Below are 23,965 nucleotides of genomic sequence, written 5' to 3'. Positions count from 1 at the left end.
ATGGATGCGTGGATTGTTACAAGAGATGTAAGAGTCCCCGGTAAAATGATTTATTAAAAGAAAAAAGAAAGAGGAAAAAGAATACACTCAACAGCGGCTGGCTGTTGGACAGTGTTTGTTGGCCGGCAGAGGACTTTCAGCCTGTCTGCAAGGTTCTCTGACGAGGCTCAGACAGCTTTCTCCTTTGTTTCAGATTCTTCATGTGTCTAGATTCTGTAACCTCCCACCCACTCATCATCCGCTTCTTTTGGTCTGGACAGGGAGTGTGGCGTAATGGTTAACAGTGGAGGCTGGGGAGACTCAGATTGGAGTCCCATCTTGCTGTGTGATCTTGGCCTTGTAGCTTACCCACTTGTCCCTGTTTCCACGTGGAAGTAATAATGGAGGGTGGACGTGAAAGAAGGATCATTATACTACTTTCCTCACAGAACTGTGAAATTAAAGAGAAAAGTATTTAAATACACTTACAAGATACCTAAAGACATTCACAAGAATGGTCCTAGTGGCTTTATTCATAATAACCCCAAACTGGAAGCAACCTGTGTTAGTCTGGGTAGACGAGAGAAACAAATCCTTAGAAACCCGCATGTATATAAGTGAGAGTTTTATATGAAGGGTAGATGCGCATTAAGAAAACACCTCATGCTTACCTGGCAGGGAGATACCCTGATCACAAAGCAAACATCCCCATCAGTCCAGTCCAAGCCCATAAGTCCGGTATTAGTCCACATGTCTGATGCCATTCTATAAGATCCTCTTTAGACTCACAAAGCACATGCAATGATACCGAATGCAGGACGACCACAGGCCAGTGGGTGGGAAGTCTTTGGATCCAGTGTCATTGTAAGCATCTCAGTGCTGGCAGGGGTCTCCACATGGCTTCTCCAGTTCCCAGGGCACAGGGCCTATCAGCGTAGCACTGTGTGTCTTGTCAGGTCTTTTCAGTAGAGCATCATCTCAGGGAGTGAGAAGAGAGAGACAGCGTCTCCCGCCTTCAAGGAGGAAATATAGGTGTTCCCAGAATTCTCAGAAGGCCATGCCCCCACAGAGACCTCATTGGTTTTATCTTGACTGACAGGCCAGGCTCCACCCTTCACTCATACTCCTCAAACTGACACCAGATTATATAACTACCACACAACCCAGTGCCTAAGAGCAACATACATGAAGATGTGATGCTGCACCCAGGCAATGGAACACCTCTTTAGCAGCTACTCCAGACACTGTATGGAGTGCCGTCTAGCGCAGACAGTGCTCGAGACTGGGAAGCAGTGATAGGAACTAGAGTGTGGCTACCTGTGGTGGGTATTGCCTGGGGAAGAACCTGAGGGAACCTGCTGCCGTTATGATTATATGCTTGTATTGACTTTCTTGGACTGGTTGATGGCTAAAGAGTATGTGTGTGTACACTTAGCAAGCTCTATATTTCATGTGTGTGTGCTTTATAAAAGTTATATCTTAAAAAGATAACAGGTGTGGCGCACTTCTTACCATACCTCCTCCATAGAGGACACTCAGAATGCCCTCTTTCTTGCTCGGATGTCCTTGCGAACATGTCTTTTGTGAGCTGGGCCATGTCCGCATGAGAAGACTGACAGCTGCCATTTGTTCTCTGTGTTCTTGGAGAGACCGGGAGGGAGCTGTCTCCTAGGGAGACATGTTGCAGAAACACGTTCCTCTAATGCAGAGGTTCTCAACCTCTGGGTTGTGACCCCTTTGGGGATCAAACGACCCTTTCACAGGGGTCGCCTAAGACCATCAGGAAATCTGTTTCCTGATGGTCTTAGGAACGGAGACACTGCTCCTCTATCTGTCTCCAGGTGGGTCCGCAGATATGCTGAGCTGGTGAGAAAGAAGCTGGCTCAAACTTTGCACTGAGGTTGGCTTTCTCCGCAGACTGTTGCAAAATGTAGCGAGGTAGTTTCCTGTTGTTATATTAAGACTGCTACCCATGCTACACCGTGCTTCAAGACAACATTTCATTTATTTGTAATTGGAAATAAATATTCCACAATATGTAATTATATATTGTTTGTGTGGTTAGTCACTGCTTTAATTATGTTCAGTTTGTAACAATGAAAATACATTCTGCCTATCAGAAATTTACATTATGATTCATAACAGTAGCAAAATTATAGTTTAATGAAGTAGCAACAAAAATAATTTTATGGTTGGGGGTCACCACAACAAGAAGAACTGTATTGAAGGGTTGCGGCATTAGGAAGGTTGAGAACCACTGGTTTAGACAATTTACTAAAACGTTGAATAAATGACAGAAAAGGAGGTTGAAGTGAAGTAAAACTAATTTGAAGGTGGGGGCCCTACCACATGAGGACCTGTATGGAAGGGTCTCGGCATGAGGAAGGGTGAGACCGCTGCTCTAATGGATTTTTAATTTTTGTTCCTTGTCCTCTCCCAACCCTCCTTCCCTCGGTTTCCCCGGCATCCTGTTCAGGCTATGCGGTGACCGCCGGCCACTTCTCTCTCCCATCCACCACCGACGTGGTAGCAGGTGCTCCACAGGATGAAGGCATCGGAAAGGTGAGGACAAAGTCAATGGACTGGCCCGGTTCAGACGGACAGAGGGTGGCATGTGCCGCTCTTATGGTAGAAGTTTGCTTGCTTAGACCCGAACATTCTCCTAGGTAACTGGCCAGTAAGTAAGAGCTGAAATTATGAGCAGCCCCCTGACTCACTTTTTGCAGCCACTGGGAAGATATTTTTTGTGGGTTAATCAGAGTGTAACTATTGCCCTGAGATCTCTTCAGTCTCAGTGCTTTCTTACCACATTCTCACGGAAGGTTTTCTACGCTTGATTTCTCAGTGTGGGGGCATGGGAGTGGGGTAGGGGGTGGGGCGTGTGCATGAGAGTTACAAGATTGACCCCTGACATCATGGCACCCACCAAGCAAATGACACCGAAGGCTTCCAACTTCAATGCCCCTTATACCAGTCCTAGTTTGACTTTACCCTCATTGATCTGGTCTACTCTCTGGTCTTTGGGGTTTTATGTTCCACCCAGAATCTCATATTTATTTTCCAAGTATTTTGGATTTTGAAGGCTGATTTAATGCAAAGGCTGGCATGGGACTATGTGGGTCTGGCTTTCCCTAAAGTATCCTTCCCAGAGTGTAAAGGACCTGATGGTGTGAGGACTGAGTCCCTTCTGGAATTGTGACTTCTAAGGGCCCGAAGTGTGAGCAGCTGTACCTGCGGCCTCTTTAGCTTCAGGGTATGCTGGAAATCCAGGACCAACTTCCTCCCCAGGAAGTCGCATTTTTAACAAACTCTCTGGGTTGTTTGATGGGAAAGACTGATCAGAGGAGTGATCTTTGGAGCTGAGCGCTCAGCGATGTTCTGTGGTGTAGTCTGGCCCTGCCTCCCAGGGCATGTTCCACGGTAGAGTCTGGATTCTGCAGAGGCAGGCCCACGTAGTCTGGGGCCCCCAGTGTTTGGAGCCTTCAGCCAGGACGTCAGGATGATAGAGGGGCTAAGGCCCCTCCAGCCGACTGCTAGACCCCAGCGTGCTCTTGACACCCAGTTCCCTGGATCCTCCTGGGCAGAGGTTACGTCCTCCTGCTCACATTTCTGGAGCAAATCCTCACTGGAGCAAACCATTAATGTGCTAAGCAAAAGGTCGAAGGTTCGCATCCGCCCAGGGAGACCTTGGAAGAGATGCCTGGTGTTCTCTTTCCATCAAAAGCTCCGTGGAGCAGAGTTCTCCTCTGACACACATGGGGTCACATGGGTTAGGGTGACCATGAGTTGGACTGAGCTTCTTGTCACCTCTGGCAGTGGTTCATGTTTCTGGAGCGGGTTCCTCCTACCCCTCCCCCCACCCCGCCCCATGCCGATGTTTTGGAGAAAGACTGCAAACACCACCAGACCCAGAGGCTTGGAGCCGGGTGGGCAGGGCGGGCAGGGGAGGGAGGGTGCATGTGAAGGAGGATAACTTCAGGACAGGGGTGGAACCTTTCCTAGTCGCATGACTGCCGCTGCAGGCTGAGAGAAAGCCGGCTGGTCATCTTGGGGAGGAACCGTAAGCAGCGAGGCCGGCCCTGCTGTAGTTCTGCTGAAAGTCGGGCTTACAGTTTGGCTCCCAGCAATGTGGATGGAAGCCTGAGAGCTGGCAATGTCAGCCTTGTCTCCTCATGAATAGCCGAGAACCCGCTCTAATTGTATTGTTTTCCCTCCGGGTGGCTGTCACGACTGGCTGATCTGTGTCAAGCTTTGGGATAAGAGCAGTGTTTATTGCTGACAGGGCCTGGCAGAGCCACTGCATCCAGCCAATTAAAAGAAGCATGGGAACGCGCCTTTGAGCTGGACCCCGGGGGAGGAGCTGGGAAACTAGCCGTCGTCGATCAAGGAGTTGACGCTGCTGAATTCCCAGGGACTGTGACTGGTACACACTCGATTCTCAAAGACCCCAGGATGGACCTCTGGCCACCACAGCTGTGATGGTCATTCATTTCTGGGGCCAGGGCACAAAAACTTCCTCATGAAGAGACAGCTCCCTTCCCTCATGGGAAAGTTCATGACCCGGTTCCCGTAAGATGTAACTTAGTAGATTCAGGAAGTTCAACCTAAATGGGAGTGGGTGGTATCAATGAACATATGTAAGGTCCTGAAAAGTCTCACAGTAAAGAAAGTGACCTAATATTGTAACATCCCCAAGACTAAAGGGACGTTTCCCCTCATAGATTCGATGCCTCAGGGATTCGGCGAGATCTCTCTGGCAGGACTGTCCTGTCCGACGCCCTGGTCTTGTGATATCTGTTAAAGTCCCAATGAGTAGAGACACGGACGGAAGTATGTCAAGAAAGGACAAAGTGACTGTTTCTAGGGGTTGAATGACTTGCTCACGAGTTGGAAGGTTCTTGAACCACACTGTGCCCTGGAGCCCCTCCAGGCTGCGGCTCAGAACAGTGGGGGTGATTCCCATCTCGGGATTGATGGGCACCGCCTTCAGTCGGGCTGGTTAAACAGAGTTCTTCTGTCTTGTTCATTGTCAGCAGCATGCATAAGCATGCCTGCCGTGGGCATGGTCCGGTGCGTCAACAGAATTTCCAGGAGGATGCCCTTAACTCTCTTTAATCATTATTGCGATCCTAATCATTTTCTTAAAACTTTTTTTTTATTTCACAGGTTTACATTTTTAGAGCTGACCGAAGATCAGGCACCTTAATTAAGATTTTTCAGGCATCGGGTAAAAAGGTGAGATCCTTGGTGTCAGTGGTGATTTTCTGTTTGAGAGATGTGACCGTTGGGAGTCAGTTTGTGATCTTGTAGGAAACTCATCTATAGGCCTTCCCTGCCCCTCTGTGGCCGTCGGTCCTCTGCGACCTTCTGTTCTCATCAGTGAGCGTCGTGTGCAGATCCGTGGCATGCACGCATGCTGGTTTGAGGAAACATTACGTAGTCAGGTGGGTTGGACGTGGCCAGGTGACAGCGCGGTTTCAAAGGTTGTCCATCCTCCAGACAGCGATCGGAACGACTGTCTGCTCTCTGCCTTGGTCCCACAGCATCCACTCGCTTGTGTCTCTCTCATACACATACACACCCCTACCTCCAGGGAGCGCGTACAAACCAATTCCTGGGGACGGCGACTTTCAAAGAGGTGTGCGAGTAAGTGGTTCTCCCTGCCCGTCTCACCTCTCCCTCTCCTCCCCTCTCCTCCCCTCTCCCCGGCCCTCCGGTCGCTGTGGCCATGGAGAAGGTTGTCAGAGACCAAGCACACACACTCACCCAGTTCCTCTCCGTACTTTACAATGTTGTCTCCCCAGGGAGGCTGCCCTGAAATGGGTCCCGGGCGAGGCTTCATCTGCCTGGATCGTCCCAGGCTCTCCTTTATTCTTGCCATTTCCTGCTGGCTCCCATGGGCTGCGCCCTAGTTGCTGCTCAGGTTAAGTCAGTTCAGGGCTCCTTGCCACAAACGACAGCATGTTTCCTGGGATTCTGGGCCACGGGCACCAGAGTGTGGCACCGTGGGCTTGTCCACACTTCTCGAGAGGGCTTTATGCCGTCACGTTCGGGGACTGAAGAGCTTGAATGTCTGCTCGGATTGCCCTGTGATGACGAGAAGTGTCTGGGGCTCCCCCAGGAAGGGACAGACGGACCCAGGGATCTGTGCTCCCAGATCTGGGGTGGGGCTGCCTTTCCCTTTCTGGAGGACGCTGCTAGCCCCCTCCTGGCACCATCCCGTGGCCGCCTCGCCATCCTGGCCTTACCTCATGGTCCTCCTGCCTCTGCTTCATTCTCTGCGAGCGCTGCCCGGTCACCGTCTTTCAGGTTGTGATGGAGTCCGCTCTCTCCCACAGTGTGTCTCATCCCACTCTTTGCCAGAGGAAACGAAAAACTGCTTTGTGATTGGTCGCTTATTGTCTTCCTAGGAAAGGTCATGACCCCAGGCTGTCCAAGGATGGGGTTAGCTCTCCCCCTCGGTCTGGAGTCCTGCGTCTAGAGGAAGGTTCTTACTGAGCCAACCACTGGTCTGCTTCTGCTCGGTAAACTACTTTTTCCGGCTAGAATCTGGTCAGAGAGTTGTGGCTTTTACCGTCAGGACAAAAAGAAAAAGAGAGGAATCAGTGCCGGTCTCCTTGGTCACGGTGCATCCGATCGAAAGTCCCAGTGAGCGTGCAGTTTGGAGGTTAGCGCAGACACGGGACCCGCCACACTCGTAGGCTGGTGGGAGGGCTCTGCTCTGGGAACACGCACCCCGAAGCGGGTCCTTGCCAACACTGAATTTGTGTTGCACCCACTGAGTTATGCGAAGCGCTTGCCTATCAGAATGTAGGAAGCTTCTTGAGCAGGAATTTCTGATATAACCTGAGGAAGACGCCAAGTTCAATAGCCACTGGAACGAAACAAATTGTCCCCCTGAGGCCCAGCCCGAGAGCCCTGCCTGCGGCTTTGCTCCCTGGGACCTTATTCACATGCACCAACTTCCCCCCTTTCTGAAGCACCCAGCATGGGGACGGGACGCTGCCAGGGACACTGGTCTAGTGACTGGCAACTTGCTGTTTGTTCTCCCCTGCCCCCCCTCCCCCCGTAGGAATCCACTCGACGCCTTCCCTGTGCCTTTCCGCCTTGCGAGGCAGGGTGGTGGTGAGGGTAGAGGGGTGGCTGGAGGGGAGGCGGCCTTGGCATGTGACTGGGGAAGGGTTCTGGGCAGCACTTCAAAGTCCTCCGCCCCAGGGTTCACTGCAGGAAGTGAGCTGGAGTGTCCACCTCTCAGACACCCGGGTCAGCCGCCAGCAACTCCGCAGCGGGTGGACATGCTGGTGTGCGCAAATCTAACCACAGGCAGCCCTTGGATTCGAAAACCATTCTTTTAAACGGTGTTTGCTTCTTACTATTGTTTTTTAAAGCGTTTACTTTAATTTTTTAAAACGGTTTTATTGGTGCTTCATCCATCCAATCATTCAGTCTCATCCAGAAGAGGTGTGCAACGATCACCGACCGCACAATCAATTGGAGAAGTTTTCTTCTTCCTCGTACTCAGGGAAGTTATTAGTTAGGAGTATAATGATTCTTACCGCTTTTCACTTGTCACAAAAATATATGTAGCAAAACATTCTCCAATTCAACACCTTCTACATGTTCCGTTCGGTGCGGCTGATTATACTCTGGGTCAGGCCACCGTTATTGAAATCTTCTTCCACATCATTCTACCACCGTTAGCACATCATTATGTTTTCACGTGGATAAGTGACCAACCTTGAAAGAAAATAAGCAATTCAAGTCCAGTCCTGCAGTTCTGACGTCTCTGAAATGTGGGAAGGGGACCCACTCTGGGTCAGCTTTCCTCAGGATGACCTTGGAGAAGCCAGTCCTTTCGCAGGATCTGTGAGCTCTGCTTTGCTACAGTCTCACTACTCCCTATTGCTGCACAGACACCGAGGTCGAGCATCACGTGCACGTGTCAGCACACTTAAGCTGTCACTCATTTCCTCTCCCACCTGTTATGTCTCCTGCCTGCATCGCTTAGATAATTGTGTTTGAGACCCCTGATTTCAAATCATGCACACTGAATTACATACTGATGATGGGTCAGTCAAGATCTATGTGGGTATTAAAGATGATTCAAGATCACCCACCTGCTCTGTCCTCTCATCTGTGGAAGCGTCTTGTGGCTTGTACCTGTCTCGGTCATTCCAGCTTAAGCAGCCTCAGGTTTCCACTGGAGTGGGAGAGGCGAACCTATCTCCCACAGTCACGGTTGCTTGTGTGCCTGGCTTGCCTCGTGACAGCTCCGATTCCATCTTGCTTGGCTTTATGGAATGCCTGATGCTCCAGGCACTTGTATTAATTAAGGCTACAACCTGCATTTGTAACCCTGGCTTGCATTTTTAGAAGCAGCGCCTCTTTCTTGGGGATTTTGTCCTCTCCTAGTCAGGGCTCCAGGGAAGGAGACCCAGAGCCAGTGAGCTCTGGGATCCTGTAGGTTGGGGCTCAGCACTGCTGCCAGAGACTCTGGGGAGGGAAGTTGGGGCTTTCACGGTGGGCCTGGGCATCTTGGCGTCTGGGCGTGAGGGCAAGTGTTTCTAAGGCCAGCAGCCGGAGGAGAGCAGGGCCCTGTGTGAGAGGCCAGACACTGAACACTTTGTTGCGACTGGGCTTGGTTGCAGATGGGCTCCTACTTCGGCTCCTCCTTATGCGCAGTGGACCTGAATGCTGATGGCCTCTCCGACCTGCTGGTGGGGGCCCCCATGTTTGCTGAGATCAGGGACGAGGGGCAGGTCACCACCTACATCAACAGAGGAAACGTGAGTAGGGTGGCAGGCAGGGTGGAGGCGCGGAGTGGGAGGGTGCCGGGTGGCTACTCGGGAGGCTACGAGACACATCTTCAAGAAGCGCAAAGCTCCCTGAGCGGAACATTCCAAGCAGTGTTGCAGACGCATTGCTCCAGGGGTCGGGAAGAGTCTTCGTGCGTGCCGTGTGCGTGCACCGGGGGCTGCTCCTCTTGCTTCCTGTGAATGATTTCAGTGTACTGTGCACCTGGTAGGAGGGACCCACATATTTCAAGTGATAAACTGAAGCCCCGGAATGAAATACCTAACCCACACAGCTAGCAAGTCGTGGGGCTGGGATTTGAACCCTAGCGGGCTGGTTTGGGAGCCTGCACTTATGCTACCTTTCTAGGAATGCCCCTCTGCCCAGGGAGGGAAGCAGAGTGTTTCTTCAGAAAACACACTGGCTGGGAGGACCCTGATGGAGGACGAGGCATTAGAGCCAGGCGGGAGGCCAGTTATAAGCATCTGGACGCTCATGTGCACTGTTAAGTTACTTTTCCTCCTTCCTGCCATGCACTCCCTTTGCCTGGATCCATACATTCCTGGGTTTGAGAGTCCTAGTGGTGCGGGGAGGAGTCCTGGTGGTGCAGTGGTTACCAGTTGGGCTGTGATCTTCAAGGCCAGCAGTTTGAAACTGCCAGCTGCTCCGCAGGAGAAAGACGGGGCTTGCTACTCCTGTAAGAGTCAGTCTTTGAAACTCACAGGGGCAGTTCTACCTTGTCCTGTAGGGTCGCTATGAGTCCACACCAACTTGCTGGCAGTGAGAGAGTTGAGGGGTGCTGGGGTGCAGTGTGACTGCCCAGCATGGAGGGGCTTTGGGCTGTGGGAAGATCGCTGAGGGAGTTATTGCTGTAACCCCGATAGCCCTCATTCTGTGGGCCCAGACCCTAAGAGGCAGACCTGTGAGCAGGATGTGAGGGGACCCAGGGCAGGTGAGTGGGGGTGGGCCGGAGAGCTGCCCACCCACAGAGCACAGAGTGGGGGGCGAGCAGGGAGAAAGCAGAAACTGTGCAGGTCCAAGAAGTCAGAGTGCTCAAGAAAGGGGGACATGGTTCAAAGGGTCCTGGCCCCGCCAGACTTCTAGCTAACACCAGACCCTGCTCACGAGGTCATCATTGGGAGAGTGAGCAGGATCTCAACTCACTGCAGTTCCACACGACACAGCAGCGCTGCACCCCCGCCCCACACCCCCGCCCCGCAGGGTTTCAGAGGGCGTGAATCTTTACAGGCGCAGACAACCTCAGCCTTCTCCTTCGGAGCAGTGGGTGGATTTGAACTGCCTGTCTTTTGGTTAGCAACCAATTGCTCTAACCTCTGTGCCACCAGGGCTTCTGTGAAGCACACAGAGGATGTTCACAATGGATCTGTCATGTTGGGACTTGGGTGGTTTCTAGTTTTCTCTTTATCCAAATTGGGGGGAAAAGAAATCAGTGAAAGTGATGCAAAGGGCTTAAGTGGAGAGAAAATGCTTTGAAAATGATTAGGGCAAAGAATGTACAGATGTGCTTTATGCAATTGATGTATGTATATGTATGGATTGTGATAAGAGTTGTATGAGCCCTAATAAAATGTTAAAAAAATAAAAAAGAAAGTATATTTTTAAGCAGGATTCTGGGTGCCCCGGTAGTGGGGAGGGGCGGGATGAGGGACATTTAATTCCAATGAGGGGAGCAGGTACCACAAAGAAGGAGAGATAGCTTCAAGAGGGGTCGGTGCACATGCACCAGAGCCCCATGTTTTCTGGGGTGCTTGCCAACCAGTGGGATGTTGGCGTCAAAGCCCAGAGAAGATGCTGCTTGGACCTGTTGCAGGGGCTCCTGGTACTTTCATGCCGACTTACATCCCCAACAGGGGACAGAGAGAGACATGGGGTGGGGGGCATTGTGTAGATGAGAACAAGGGCATTCAGTGCCACTGGCCTGTCCAGAGGCCACTAGCTGACCTTTCCTTTTGCAGGACATGGAACAGTTGTGGGAATGGATGTTAACTCTGCTCAGGCTGCAAGGTCACCAGCTCCACTTATGCACCCAAATCATGGGTGGCATTTTTGGAGAATTAAAATGTGCCCTAGACCTAGTGGACCCATGACGTCCATATACCTCCATGTCCTCCACCCCCCCCCCCCACCTTTCCCATCAATCTCGTTCATTTTTTTTAAAAAAATCATCATATTGGGGGCTCTTAGAGCTCTTATAACATTCTGTAATCAATTGTTTCAAGTACATTTGTACACATGTTGCCGTCATCATTTTCTAAACATTTACTTTCTATTTGAGCCTCTTTTTCCCCATCAATTTCTTAATTCTGAGTGGTTGCCACTCAAGAAGCTAAGAAAATGTACAGCCACTGAGATGATTCTGACTCATAGGGACCCCGTAGGACAGAGCCAAATTGCCCTTGTAGGTTTCTGAGACTGTCACTCTTCCCGGGAGTAGAAAACCTCGTCTGTCTCCACAAGGCGACGGGTGGTTTCGAACTGCTGACCTTGTGGTTAGCAACCCAACTCAGAACATGACAGGGTGTTCACATTTCTGCTGAGTTTCATTGTGTGATCAATGATTGCACCACAGCCTAGGGGAATGGAAAGGATGGAGACGTTGGTGCAGGTGGACCTGAGTTTGAATCTTGCTTCTGCCACTTTCTAGCCTGTGGGATAGGGACAACAGCTTGATGTTGGTGGCTCAGTCTTCTCATCTGTAAAATGGGGAGAGTCCTGAGGTTTTCTTCACCTTATGTGTTTTAAGTGAGGAGAGGGATATACAGGGCCTGGGATGCTCCCTCCCCCCACCACATTAATAGAAGGCCGACGCATGTATTTGTGTTGCGGAAAAGGGATTTCAAGAACCCATGGGATCTTTATTTACATCCTTATTGGTTTTAGGTTGCAAGTTGTTGGTGTTCCAGCAAAAACGCAAGAGTTGGTCATGACAAAAATCAAGACTCTGCTGGGATGGTTTGAGGGTGGCTGGTGGATTCCGATTGCCTCTACTCTGGGCAGGCCCTACCTCTAGGCTCTGAAGCATTCCATTGGTCACCTACTGTGACAGTCACATGTGAATGATTGGAGAGTAGGGTGGGGATGCTCGGGTGGGTTCACTGCCACCACGCACCGGGGAAGTACATGTGACAGCAGGCACAGTTATGTTCAGGGCCCCCAGATCCAGCCCCAGCCCCAGCTAAGAACTTGCGGGTGTTTGAGATTTCTGAGCCTTGACTCCCTCCCTCAAGACTATCAAGACCTCAGACCCATGAAGTTGAGCTGAGTCTGACTTAGAGCAGTCCTGACAAACACCTTTATAATCTTGAACCCAAGACACAGGAAGACAAACAAAGAAACAAAGCCACACATACCTTTTCCAAACAACTTCTCGGGGCACACGCTCTTCCGTAAGGAATGCTGAGCTGCTCCTGCTGACAGGCTGGTTGGTGTCATGACCCACTTGGCCCCGCTCCTCCCTGCTAAAGCGCATGGGAGCGTTTTGGCGGCTCTGGTTCTGGTTCTCGTTGTGCACCAGGAGAGAGAAGTTTGGCCCTGTGGTTCAGCCCAGGTATTTCCATGTCGATGGGTGTGAGCCGGGAGGGTGGTGCTCTGAACCCTGGCTTGTTAAAATTGTGCTTTTGGTTGGTTCTGCTTTTATTTTATTTTCTGTTTCCCCTTCATCCTGTTTCCCAGGGCGTCCTTGAGGAGCAGCCGGCCCTGACCGGGGACAGAGCCTACAACGCACACTTTGGCGAGAGCATCGCCAGCTTGGGCGACCTCGATGATGACGGCTTCCCAGGTCAGTGGGCACAGGGCACTGCCTCGCTGACCTCTCACCACACACACCCCAAACCGTGCACCTGGCTCAGCCCGCGTGCATCAGCCCCGTCAGCATGCTGGTGGGTGGGAGGAGGGGTACTCTCAGAGAAGTTGTTCTCCATCGGGGGACCCTTCGGGCTTCAGCCTGAGCTGCTCTGAGTTGTGCTGCTGAGCCATCATCCCTGCTGGTCGGCGTCCCGCTCTTTGCTGCGTGTGCGGGGTGGACGTGGACATTGGGAACGGTCCACTGGAGGTGAATGTGGCAGAGAGACTCAAACCAGCTTCCTCTCCCCACAGTCTTCTGCTTTGGGGCCTTTGTCCCTCCACCCGCCACCACCATATGTTAGTGAAATGAACGAGGGGTGAATTACACTTTATCTCCCTTCCTAATGAGAAGTGGCTGGGATGACGTTTGAAGCAGGGTGTGTATGTGTGTCTGTCCATCTGTGGAAAGCAGTATCCTTCTCGGCCTCTCTGCTCCTCCCTCTGGCCTCCATTGACACCATCTCTCGTGGTGGAGCCATGCGCAGACTGGGGCACTAATGTTGGGAAGGACTGAGGCGGGAGTCAGTGAGGCAGCTCTTGCCTCAGGTCAGGTCTTCTGGCTCTTTTATCCCTTCCAACCCTGGGCAGAGAGAGCTTCTTTCAGAGAGTGAGACCCCCATCTCCCCATCAACCTCACTTCTGCAAACACATGACAAAGGGGGAAGAAACGAGAGGGCATTAGGATGCTGGAAGCTTTGTTCTAGAAGTTGTTGGCTTGTGAGAGTGACCTTTTTTTTTTTTTTGATGAATTGAATGCCATTCTAGAAATTTCCTTGATCCAGGAATTGATTTGACTTCCTCAGTCATTTAATAATCATCACATACAGACTTTACCATTTGGACAAGACAGACATGAGTGTGGGCTTTATATTTGCAAGTCATTTGTGGTTGGGTCATTGATTTTACCTATGAGGAAGAGATAGGAACTTTTCTGCAAGTAGACTTCCTACCTCGCTAATTTTCTTTCTGCTCTGATGCTGTTGCTAAGGAGCCCTTTGGGCACTATCGGGTATCACATTGCATTCAAACAGCAAGGCCAACAGTGCAAACACATCAGCCATTCAAAGGGACAAAGATGAGGTTCTCTGCGCCCCGGGAAGATATACAGCCCCTGAATAAGATTGCCGTGAGTTGAAATTGACTTGGTGGCAGTGGATTTCAAGTGACTCTCCATTACCTAGTGATGCTGTAACTACAAAAGGGTGTTTTTAAAAAAAATCATTTTATTGGGTGCTCATACAACTCTTATCACAATCCATACATACATCAATTGTGTAAAGCACATTTGTACATTCGTTACCCTCATTATTCTCAAAACATTTGCTTTCCACGTAAGCCCTGGAATCATCTCATTTCCCCCCTCCCTCCCTGCTCCCCGCTCTCTTATGAACCTTTGATAATTTATAAATTATTATTTTTTGGGGAAAATATGTTTTACTTCTGAATAATAAATTTAATTTGTGGACCCAAGTAAATGAAGTGCATATAGATATGCTTTCCTTAAGAGCTCAAAGTAGATTTTATAATTTGTTCCTGCTTAAGGAACAAATGAAGTTATATATACATATTATATATATACATATATAAATCTTAGGCTTATGATCTCTTAAGCTACTTGCCAATGGTGAGAAAGGATTGTTATTTCTCAATCGTACATCTTAGAAAAATGACAGAACGTCTTGTAACAATTTTAATGTTATGCATAAAACTTTTAAGCATTATATTTTGAGATCTTTCCTCTTGTCTAAAGGTCCTTCCAAAATTATTAAAAATCATTATATTGGGGGCTCTTAAAGTTCTTTAAAAATTTTTTTAAAAACATTTTATTAGGGGCTCATACAACTCTTATCACAATCCATACATATACATACATCAATTGTATAAAGCACATCCGCACATTCCCTGCCCCAATCATTCTCAAAGCATTCATTCTCCACTTCAGCCCTTTGCATCAAAAGGGTGCCTTTAACAGACAGAATGGACTTTTATTCCATCACAGCTCGAAGTCTGAATTCAAGGTGTCAGCTCTCGGGGAAAGCTTTCCTTCTCTGTTGGTTCACAGATTGGGAGGAAGGCTCTGGTCTCCCTTTAGCATCTGTGGCCCTTGAGATCGCCACATGTCTCTGCATTAGTCTTCTCCTGGGTCTAGAAGGTCCTCAGCAGAGGGACCCCAGGCCCGAAGGACACTCTGTTCCCAGCTCTTCTTTCCTGGTGGATCTGCGGTCCCTCTGTCTGCTCCATTCCCTCCTTCCCTCTCTTGTAAGAGGAGCGGTGATGTCAGCTGCACCCCAGAGAAACTCCCCCGAGGTCAGATGGGACAGTGACCTGAGAAAGAGGACTGCAACCCAACGGAATCCTCTTAGAACTGAGGCGCCGATCCCACCAGATCTCATGGTGGGGGATGATTGCATCATCGCATGACTGCCAAACCACTCAGACAGACTCATGACCCTGCCGTTGGCACATATTTTTATTTTTTAGGGAGGGGGAAGGAGAGAGATACATTTCTCTCCATGACAGAGACCATGTGCCTACTTTAATGACTGAATAATCAACCAAGAATTTTCTGATACCGAGGGGCTTAGGCATGACAGCGGGAATTGGGAAACTGCCGCTATATTGTATCATTCTTCATGGCTCTACTCATCGTAGCGATTTCTCTCCTTTCAGATGTGGCCGTTGGTGCACCCAAGGAGGATGACTTTGCGGGGGCCGTGTATATCTATCATGGCGATGCCAGTGGGGTCATCCCTCACTACTCAATGGTAATTGATGAGCTAGTGATGTGAAAACTGTCCACCCAGTTGCCCGTCCATTAGTTCGTTCATTCATTCATTCAGCACGTAGCAAACCTTTGCTATGAGCAAGATGTTAACAGTACATAGAATTGTCCACGAGTTCTTAGGCTTCCCCCACTCTAGTGACGGGATAGAAACCATTGATACTGTTTATTAAATACAGAGCAGAGTCAGCAGATTCTTAGGTTTTCTCATGTTTAGGGACTCTGGAGTCTTGCTGTCTGCGTATAGATCGCAATGTCCAAATTTCTGCCAGTGGAGTAGAGCTATTTATTTAAGAGGGGGAGGACTTCCTGTCTTGGTTATTCCCAGAGGTCAGTCACCTATGTTAGGCCAGGGACTATGATTTGAGATAAAGTCTAGGGAGACAATGACCCAGAAAGGCCACGAGGCCTTTATCTCAGGGAGGTAGTCACACTTGGCATCAAACAAAAGAGCTAGTCAAAGCCCTGGCCTGGCGACCCAGGCTTGGGAACACGGAAGTGGTGAGTTGTGTTTTTTTGCCGTATCAGCATGGCGTTCAGTCTTGCTGATGGTGTCAAGCCCAGCCCCTGGGAAAAAAGGAAGTCACACTCCCCGCAGAAGCGCTGCCAGGATATCTGTGGACGTCTGTATCTAGAGCGGAACAAGCCAACGTCTTTCTCGCAAGTGACAAAAGAAGACGCTCAGCATCAACCGACGGCTGTGATCGCGAATGCTTACTTACGGAGCACGGATTGTGTGAGAGCCATGTCCCCACTCGTGTTCACAGATCTCATCACAGAGAAGCTTACTAAAATGAGTTCCTTAGCTTGACTATTGCTAAGGACACAGCACTTTTAACTGACTCTTCTCTTTGGGGCTATGACTTGAAATAGTAAAGTGTCAAAACCCTGCTCATATGGCGAAGGCTGTGGTCAAGGTAGAAGATTCACTTTGCAGTTTTAAGAGGCAGTGGGTCAGTGGTTCTCAACCTTCCTCATGCTGCGACCCTTTAATACAATTCCTCATGTTGTGGTGACCCCCCCACATAGGATTATTTTCATTGCTACTTCATAACTGTAATTTTGCTACTGTTATGAGTCATCATGTAAATATCTGATATGCAGGATACATTTTCATTGTTACAAATTGAACATAATTAAAGCATAGTGATTAGTCACAAAACAATGTGTAATTATATATTGTGAAATATTTATTTCTAATGGCAAAGGAATGAAATTTTGTCTTGAGGCATGGTATAGTGTGAATAGCAGTCTTCTCACTGGGTCCTTGTATGTGGGTGTATCTGCATGTGAGTGGACCCACCTGGAGACAGATAGAGGAGTGGTGTCTCGGTTCCTAAGACCTTCGGAAATAGGTGTTTTCTGAGGACCTTAGGCAACCCCTGTGAAAGGGTCGCTCGACCTCCGAAGGAGTTGCGATCCACAGGTTGAGAACCGCTGGAGTAGATAAACTTAAGCACAATATTTTACATTCTTGTTTTTCCCTGAAGAAGGTAGAACTTAGGGGGTTGGGTGGGTAGTCAGTTGCCAATGGACTTTTGGGCTCCATCTTGCGGTGCCTCCTGCTCAGCAACGTGGCAAGCCTGCCAGGTCTTAGTTCAGGAGCTGCTGGCCATGTTTCCCCTGCCCTGTCACTCAGCAGTCATGCGAGATGGATTTTCTGTCTCTCATCTCCCAGGCGACTACAGCACTTGTCCACGATCACCAACTAGTAAGCGACCCTATGGGCCTCGAGACTGTAGCCAGCTTACTCCCAAACCTGCTACTGTACCCACTATTCTCAACCCCACCTTGGACAAAGAAGCCCCTCCCCCAGCCCCACCCCACCCTCTGCCTCTGGAAGCCCAGTAGGCAAGTGTAGTCAGGAACGTGTAAACGGGATGCTGTTGGTAGTTCAGCGGTAGAATTCGTTCCTTCCATGCAGAAGACCTGTGTCCAGTTCCCACACCGTGCACGTCAAGGGCAGCCACCCCTCGCTGTCCTCAGTGGCTCGTTGCATGCAGCTATGGTGCTGAACATGGTAGCTTTCAGAAGACGCATTGGGGGGAAAGGCCTGGCTAGCTATAGCCCCAAATCAGTCCATGAGAGGTCGGAGGACCCCAGCGTTCTGCCCCCTACCTGACTGTGGAGACTGTGGAGGACGTTTGTTTGTGGTGTTGTGCTCTGGGTCCCCCTGAGGTGGGACCCACTTCATGGCACATAAGACAACAGATGTAAATGTATTTGGGTAGGAGGCATCCTCGGGGGAGGTGAGGGGTAGTGGGCTACGTTCGGTAGATAGAGCAAGGGGAGCAATGGCCTCTTAGGTGGCCATGGCCAAGGAAGAGGGCTCTGGCCACAGTTAGCTGTGAGAGCTGCCCTGGGCCGGGAACAGTCTCCCCAGGGTGGGGAGCTGCCAACCATTCCAGACCACCGCAGGGTTTTGTTCCAGGCTTCCTCCTGGAAGCTTGCTCCTGGACTTCGGAAGCAGATCACACTGCCGGGAGGCAATCTGGGAGGGCCCCTCTCTTTCCTCCTCCTGCCTGCCTGCCCAGGGCCTTCCAGTGTTTTGTTTTGTTGCTGGGTGGAATCCCTGCAGAGAACTGAAGTAGAAATGTTGTGGTTAGCATGGAGTGTCCTTAGTAGGAAGCAGGGCTCAACAGCTGGAGCCGTCCTGCCTTGGTCAGCATGCAGGCTGGCATGCTTGGCGTCGGCAACGAGAAGTGGGTTTGAGCTCTTACACGCACGCGCGCACACACATACACACACACACACCACCCCACCCCCAACGCCCCGCCCAAATCCCCCAAACCTGAAACCTCGATGAGTCTCCTTTTCGAAGCTGCTAATACGAATGTGTATGATACTGCCAGTGCTTGAGGGGAAAAAGAAGCCTTTCCTTCCTCGGGGCCCGGTCCTGGGACAGAGTGGGTATTGTGTGGGCGAACTGGAGGCTGGCTCTCTGGTTCCAAGAGAAACCCCGTGGGCACTGCCTTTGCTTTGCTTTGGCCCATGTGGGTATTATTTCTGTTGGGTAAACAGTGAGATCGGGCCTCGGCTTCTTCCCCGGTACTCCTTCACTCTCGCCCCTTTCCCAGTGGCCCGTGGGAAGTGTTGGTTTTCTCAGTCCCAACGCCCCTGGGCCTGCCTGCGCCTGCAGCGGCTGTGACCTGGGGCTTCACCGGACACTGCGTGTAAACCTGGTCAAGCGGAGGCTTTCTGAGGCGCCTGGTTTTCATTTAGGGTTATTAGCACTGAGCAGACTTATCTTCCTGGCTTTATAGCTTAATGGCCTGCAGATGTCTGTGGGCTAAACTAAACCTGCATCTCCCTCCCCCCAACCATCACTACCACAAATGGACCACCCCTTCACTCTTCTCCCTGTCCCGCCGCAGTCTTGCAGAGAAACGCAATCCCTGGGCAAGCTGCTGGGAGCATTCCTGGGCCGGCCTTCAGGGCTGCGCTGGCCAGCTTCCGTGTGCGGTTTTGAAGTCCCGGGCAGACACACGTGCATGTTTGTTTAGATGGAGCCATGTGGGTTGTGGGGCACTGCCTGCAAGCATGAAAGCCCTTCTGCAGTGTTCCCTGCAGCGCTCTGATTGGTCCTTGGATGCTCTGCCTGGTCTCTGTTGGAAGCTTCCCTACATGTCAAGCGACCCCTCAGATCATTACCAGGAGGGCTGTGGGGAGTGTGGCTCGGGCTTTTTCCTCTGTGGATCCTATGGAAAGCCCCGCCCACCCCCTCCCCCCATCACTTTTTGGCACGATGGCTTAGTAAGGAGAAGGGCAAGGAGAGCAGGGTTCCCAGCCTCTTCAATAGCTGTCCATTCTGGTTCTGACGTAGGAAAGTGAAGCATTTCTCTGGGCATCTGCAGGGCGGGCATCAGCGGTAAGTGTCCCTTGGAAGACCATAAAGAAAAAGGGGGGAAGGATGAGGTCAGCTGCCGGATGGTGGGGCTTTTCTGACTCTGGAATCTCGATGTTTCAGTGGTACCCTTTGTATGGGTGCCTCATGGTCCCCACTTCAGCTTGAGGAACCGGCGGCCACAGATAATTTTGAGCCGGGCCCGTGCAGCCTGTGTTCATGTGTGTTGAACTTAACTGGTGACTAGTCCTAAGCACCATATGGTTTGGCCCGGTGGAGCTGAGCTTCAAATGAGGCTGATCATCAGATTTTAAATACTTTCCTACAGCTGACAAACCTTTCAGGACCAGGGAGGCTGAGGTTGACTTGGCCAAGGTCTTTAATCCTCTTTACAGGAGAGAGTTGAGGCTGTGGAGAGTTACGGCTTAGAAACCCCCAAGGGAAGTTCTCCTCTGTCCACCAGGGTCTCTAGGAGTCAGAATCAACTCAATTGCAGTGTTTGCTTTGAGTTTTGATCTGTGGTTGGAACTCACCTGGCAGCTCCATGAAAGAAAGGCCTGGCGAACTGCTTCCATAAAGATTACACCGCCACGACCGCGACCACCGTCGCCACCCCCACCCTACCCCCACCCCCACAGCAACAACAAACTCTATGGAGCAGTTCTACTCTGTAACACACGAGGTTGTCTTGCCTTGGAATTCACTTGATGGAAGAGAGAGAGAGAGAGAGAGAGAGAGAGAGAGAGAGAGAGAGAGAGAGAGAGAGAGAGAGAGAGAGAGAATGAGAATGCTCAGAACCTGTAGATTCTCCTCTACTTGACTTGCTTGAGAGTTTCCCCATGGTCATCTCTTCCGGCTTGGTGGGTTAATTATTTGACTATCTAGGGAAGATCCTTCAAGAGTGCCTCTTAGGAGGGGTGTGTGAAATCTTTAGTAAATATTGGAGTTGCACGAGATCAGGCAAATATGTTCTTAGCATCCTAGTCAGAGACACAGGTGGTAGCTGTGACTAAACAGAGACCCTTCGCCCAAAACGGAAGAGACGCTGTGTTCACCTTGAACTTCAACATGTGACAAAACTTGATCCCACGAGTCTGGGTGGAACTTGGGACAATTTTTGAATGACACCACTGGGCAAAGGCGAAGAATGACAAAGGCATGTGTACTCTTTACCTGTCCACTAGAATGACCTCCCTCTTTTATTGATTGAGAGCTAAATCTGTCTTTCAGCACTTTCAATACCAAGTGTCCCAGGGAAGCTGGGATACAGGGGTCACGGGTTTTTATTTGTGCCTGTGACCTCTTCTGGCAACTGAATTTCCCTATGATCTGTTTCAGAAACTGTCTGGGCGGAAGATAAGTTCAGTTCTGCGGATGTTTGGCCAGTCCATATCCGGGGGCATTGATATGGATGGGAACGGCTACCCTGGTAAGCTGTTTTTCTTCAAGGTAACATGAGATACCCTAAGATAAATGCTGGAGGTAGAACAATGTCCAGTTTGTTCAGTCATTATTGCATTCATTGAAGGCTAGGAAAATTCCTATGCCAGTATAGGAGTGTGTTGCCCGGTGTTTGGTTTTAAGAGAAAATTACCAGGGCAAGTTTATCTGGGGATTTAAAATGATCTAGTGTGAAGGGCACTTCACAGAAAGTTCTGTGGCAGTAATTCTTTTTAATGAAGAAGAAGGTGTTGCCGTTTAAAAGGCACAGCTCAGAAGGAGGTGCAGGGCCCTTGGAACTCACTTCCCTGGTGTTTCACTATCGTTGAGGTGCCCCAATCTGGAGGGGTAAGAGGGGAAGTGGAGCTAAACCCCATTAGCCCCCAGAAAGTCGAGAGAGAGATCTGACAGGCAGGCAGATCTTAGGCAAGCAAGCTAACTGTCCCTTACCATTCGTGGCTGTCTGGCTTGTCCTCAGAGTTAATTAATGCCTGGTGGTCCTCGAGGTTAATTGAATAAAAATGTATGATCAAACCCCAAGCCGGAGTCACATCCGGTTTAGGTCAAGTTGCCCTGGCATCAGGGTGCTGGAGGTGTCTGGAGAGGTGGGGAGGGGAAACAGATCAGAATTTGAGAGAAGCTCAAAGTATTACAGAACTCGGAAAAAGAAACAATTTCTCGGAAAATAGAGGTCAACCTGCCTTTGTAGACAAACTCTCTTTCCACGGGAAATGCCATGGACCGGTCTGGGTAAACGAATGCCGTGCCGTGGAAGGACCTGAGTCTGCGTTGGTTAAGGCGTGAGTTTCCATCCCCCCTTTACAGGGCCAGGAGCAGGACTGGGGAGAGGGCGTTGGTGCTGGCGGATTAGTTCCAAGTTAGAGCCTCATGGGTCTTTTTGTGTTTGAGAAGGCAGTTCTGGGCCATTCACGGTCACCACGAAATAATACCTTATATTGGATTAGCGCTTTAATGTGTGCAAATTGCTTCCATCTGCAGTGCACATCTTACAGTCAACCTCGTAGGTAGGTAGGAACGGATGGGGCTATGGTCTCCCTTTATAGACAAGGGGAGCCGAGGGGAAAGGGGGCCGAGACCCACTGTGGTGGGCGTCCAGCCAGGCTTCTCAGTAGTCTGGCTGCTTCTCTGTGCATCGGGGACAGATCTGCTCATATCTGACATTCCTACCGTGCTTTGTCCATAAGGGGATCACAAATGAGTCAGGTTAAAAAGATTCAACTATCCAGTCCGTGTTGGAAGGTTGAAAAATAACCAGCACATCCACAATCAGAAGCTTTAGCAGCTGCACATCAGGGCCTCCTCTGTGAGCTCTCACTGCATGGCTGCGAAGTCAGTGCTGTGGATTCAGACGCTTGGTTCTGTGCAGGCGCAGTGGAGCCCCGGCACTGTCCGAGGGACTGATGTGTCGGGGAAGAAGGCAGGTGGTGGAGTCATGTGGCATGAAGAGTTTGCGCATCCGTAAGGCAGAGCTGACAGACATTTCTATGGCAGCTCTGCGGTCACTACTTCTGAAACGAAAGGGATCAAGGAATAAATATCACTGTTCCAGTTAACACGTATGCCCCTGGTTGATCGTTTACCAAGCGTTTTCACATATGGTAACCCGATTTAAATATCGGCTTTGGGAAAAGATGGCTGTTATGTGCTGTGGAATCAGTTCTGACTCACAGTCCCCCTGTGGGACAGAATAGAAGGCCCCTCATGGCTTTCTGCAGCAATTCTGGTGGCGTGGTGGGTTGGCTTCAGGCTGCTAGATGCCAAGTCAGTAGTTCCAAACCACCAGTAGCCAATGGGAGAAAGACTCTCCATTCCCATGAAGAGTTACAGTCTTGGAAACCCGCAGGGGCAGGTGTTGGCATCGACTCGATGGCAGTGATTTGAATGTTAAGGCTTTCTAGGGTTTCTCTTCACACACGAATCTGTCCTGGATGATGTGTAGCTGGGATGCTACTTAGCGAAGAACATTGTGAGACTGTCTTCCTTATTGACTCATAGGTAAGGGACATGTCCCTTAGGAGGGACATCATGCTTGGTAAAGTGGAAGGTCAAGGGAAAGCAGGCAGACCTCAATGAGACGGAGCGTAGCTCCAGCAATGAAGGGGCGCAGACACACAGACAGCGGTGGTGAGGATGACTCAGGACGGGCTGTGTCTAATTCTGGAGGGTCCCTGTGAGCTGGAACTGGCGCACGGCCCCTGACAACAACCCGCTTTTCTCTTGAGGACCCAGCAGTGGATGGGAAGCACTGGCCTTTCAGTCAGCAGCTGCATGCTTAGTTAACCATTGCACTGCCAGAGTGTCCTTGGACGAAACTGCGGGGGGGCGGGGAGGGGAATCATTATCCCCACTTTCCAGACAAGGAAGCTATGGGAGGCTGAGTGACTTTCAGGGTGCATCGGGTGAGTGGGGGAGCAACGAGGTGCTCTACAGAGCCTTGAGCTTTTCCCAGACGTCCTTCAATTCCAGTCTGCCTCTCTCCCATTCCGCACTGACCAAGAGAAAGACGGTGTGAGCCGTGCATGCGGTTTAAGTTCCTTGTACATGCACAGAGCAGTTCAAGGAAAGGGGTAAAATTAATTTTGATACTGCTTAATAATTCATTTCAATAATGCTTACATGGCCTAATGCTGATCAGGGAAGCCGATAGGTCACCTCAATGCACAGTCAGTATACAAATGATTCCCGAGAAAGTTAACTCTGGGGCACTCGATCATTGAGACCCAGTGTGCATTTTATACTTTGAATTGTCACAGGTGGGTGGCCAGCAGCCCGGTACACTGCACAGCTCTGATGCTTACTTATGTCGTATGTAGCCCAGAGAATGGCCGTCGGAGGCTCTGGGCAGGGCGCGCTCCCTTGCTGTGTGGTCCCTCACTGTGGGGTGGGTGGAGACAGGCGTCAGCGAGTCTCTGAATGCTGTGAATTCTTGTTTTCAGATGTAACGATCGGAGCCTTCATGTCCGACAGCGTGGTCCTTCTAAGGTGAGATGCTTCCCTTGTGCTTCTCGAATTACACCCTCCATGGCCGAGGGGTGGATGCCCAGGGGCAGTGGTCACCATCGGTCAGCTCTTCCATCTGTCCCGTGTCTTGCGGGCAGGAGGTAGGAGTGTGACTTTCATTTTCTCAGTTTTGTTTGCCATCCTCGATCCCAGAGGTGAACCTGATGGGCCTCACATGGTTTATGGGCAGGACATGATAGCATTGCTCAGGCTTCCAGGGACGGTGGGGGGGGGGAGGGGGG

General features: G+C 50.4%; 1 protein-coding gene across 1 annotated transcript in view; it reads left to right on the top strand.

Moving 5' to 3' along the window:
* ITGA9 (integrin subunit alpha 9) overlaps nt 1-23,965 on the top strand; it is a 367,262-nt gene that overhangs the window by 62,692 nt on the left and 280,605 nt on the right. Inside the window, exons 7-13 of the mRNA XM_075547054.1 lie at nt 2,456-2,541; nt 5,146-5,214; nt 8,628-8,765; nt 12,466-12,571; nt 15,307-15,401; nt 20,601-20,691; nt 23,660-23,705. Coding sequence (XP_075403169.1) covers nt 2,456-2,541; nt 5,146-5,214; nt 8,628-8,765; nt 12,466-12,571; nt 15,307-15,401; nt 20,601-20,691; nt 23,660-23,705 — 631 coding nt within the window. The remainder of the gene's footprint in view (nt 1-2,455; nt 2,542-5,145; nt 5,215-8,627; nt 8,766-12,465; nt 12,572-15,306; nt 15,402-20,600; nt 20,692-23,659; nt 23,706-23,965) is intronic.

This window comes from Tenrec ecaudatus, chromosome 4 (assembly GCF_050624435.1).
Source record: "Tenrec ecaudatus isolate mTenEca1 chromosome 4, mTenEca1.hap1, whole genome shotgun sequence".
NCBI classification, from domain to species: domain Eukaryota; kingdom Metazoa; phylum Chordata; class Mammalia; order Afrosoricida; family Tenrecidae; genus Tenrec; species Tenrec ecaudatus.
The sequence above is the reverse complement of the archived record's forward strand: the minus strand, read 5'-3'. Positions and strand labels throughout refer to the sequence as shown.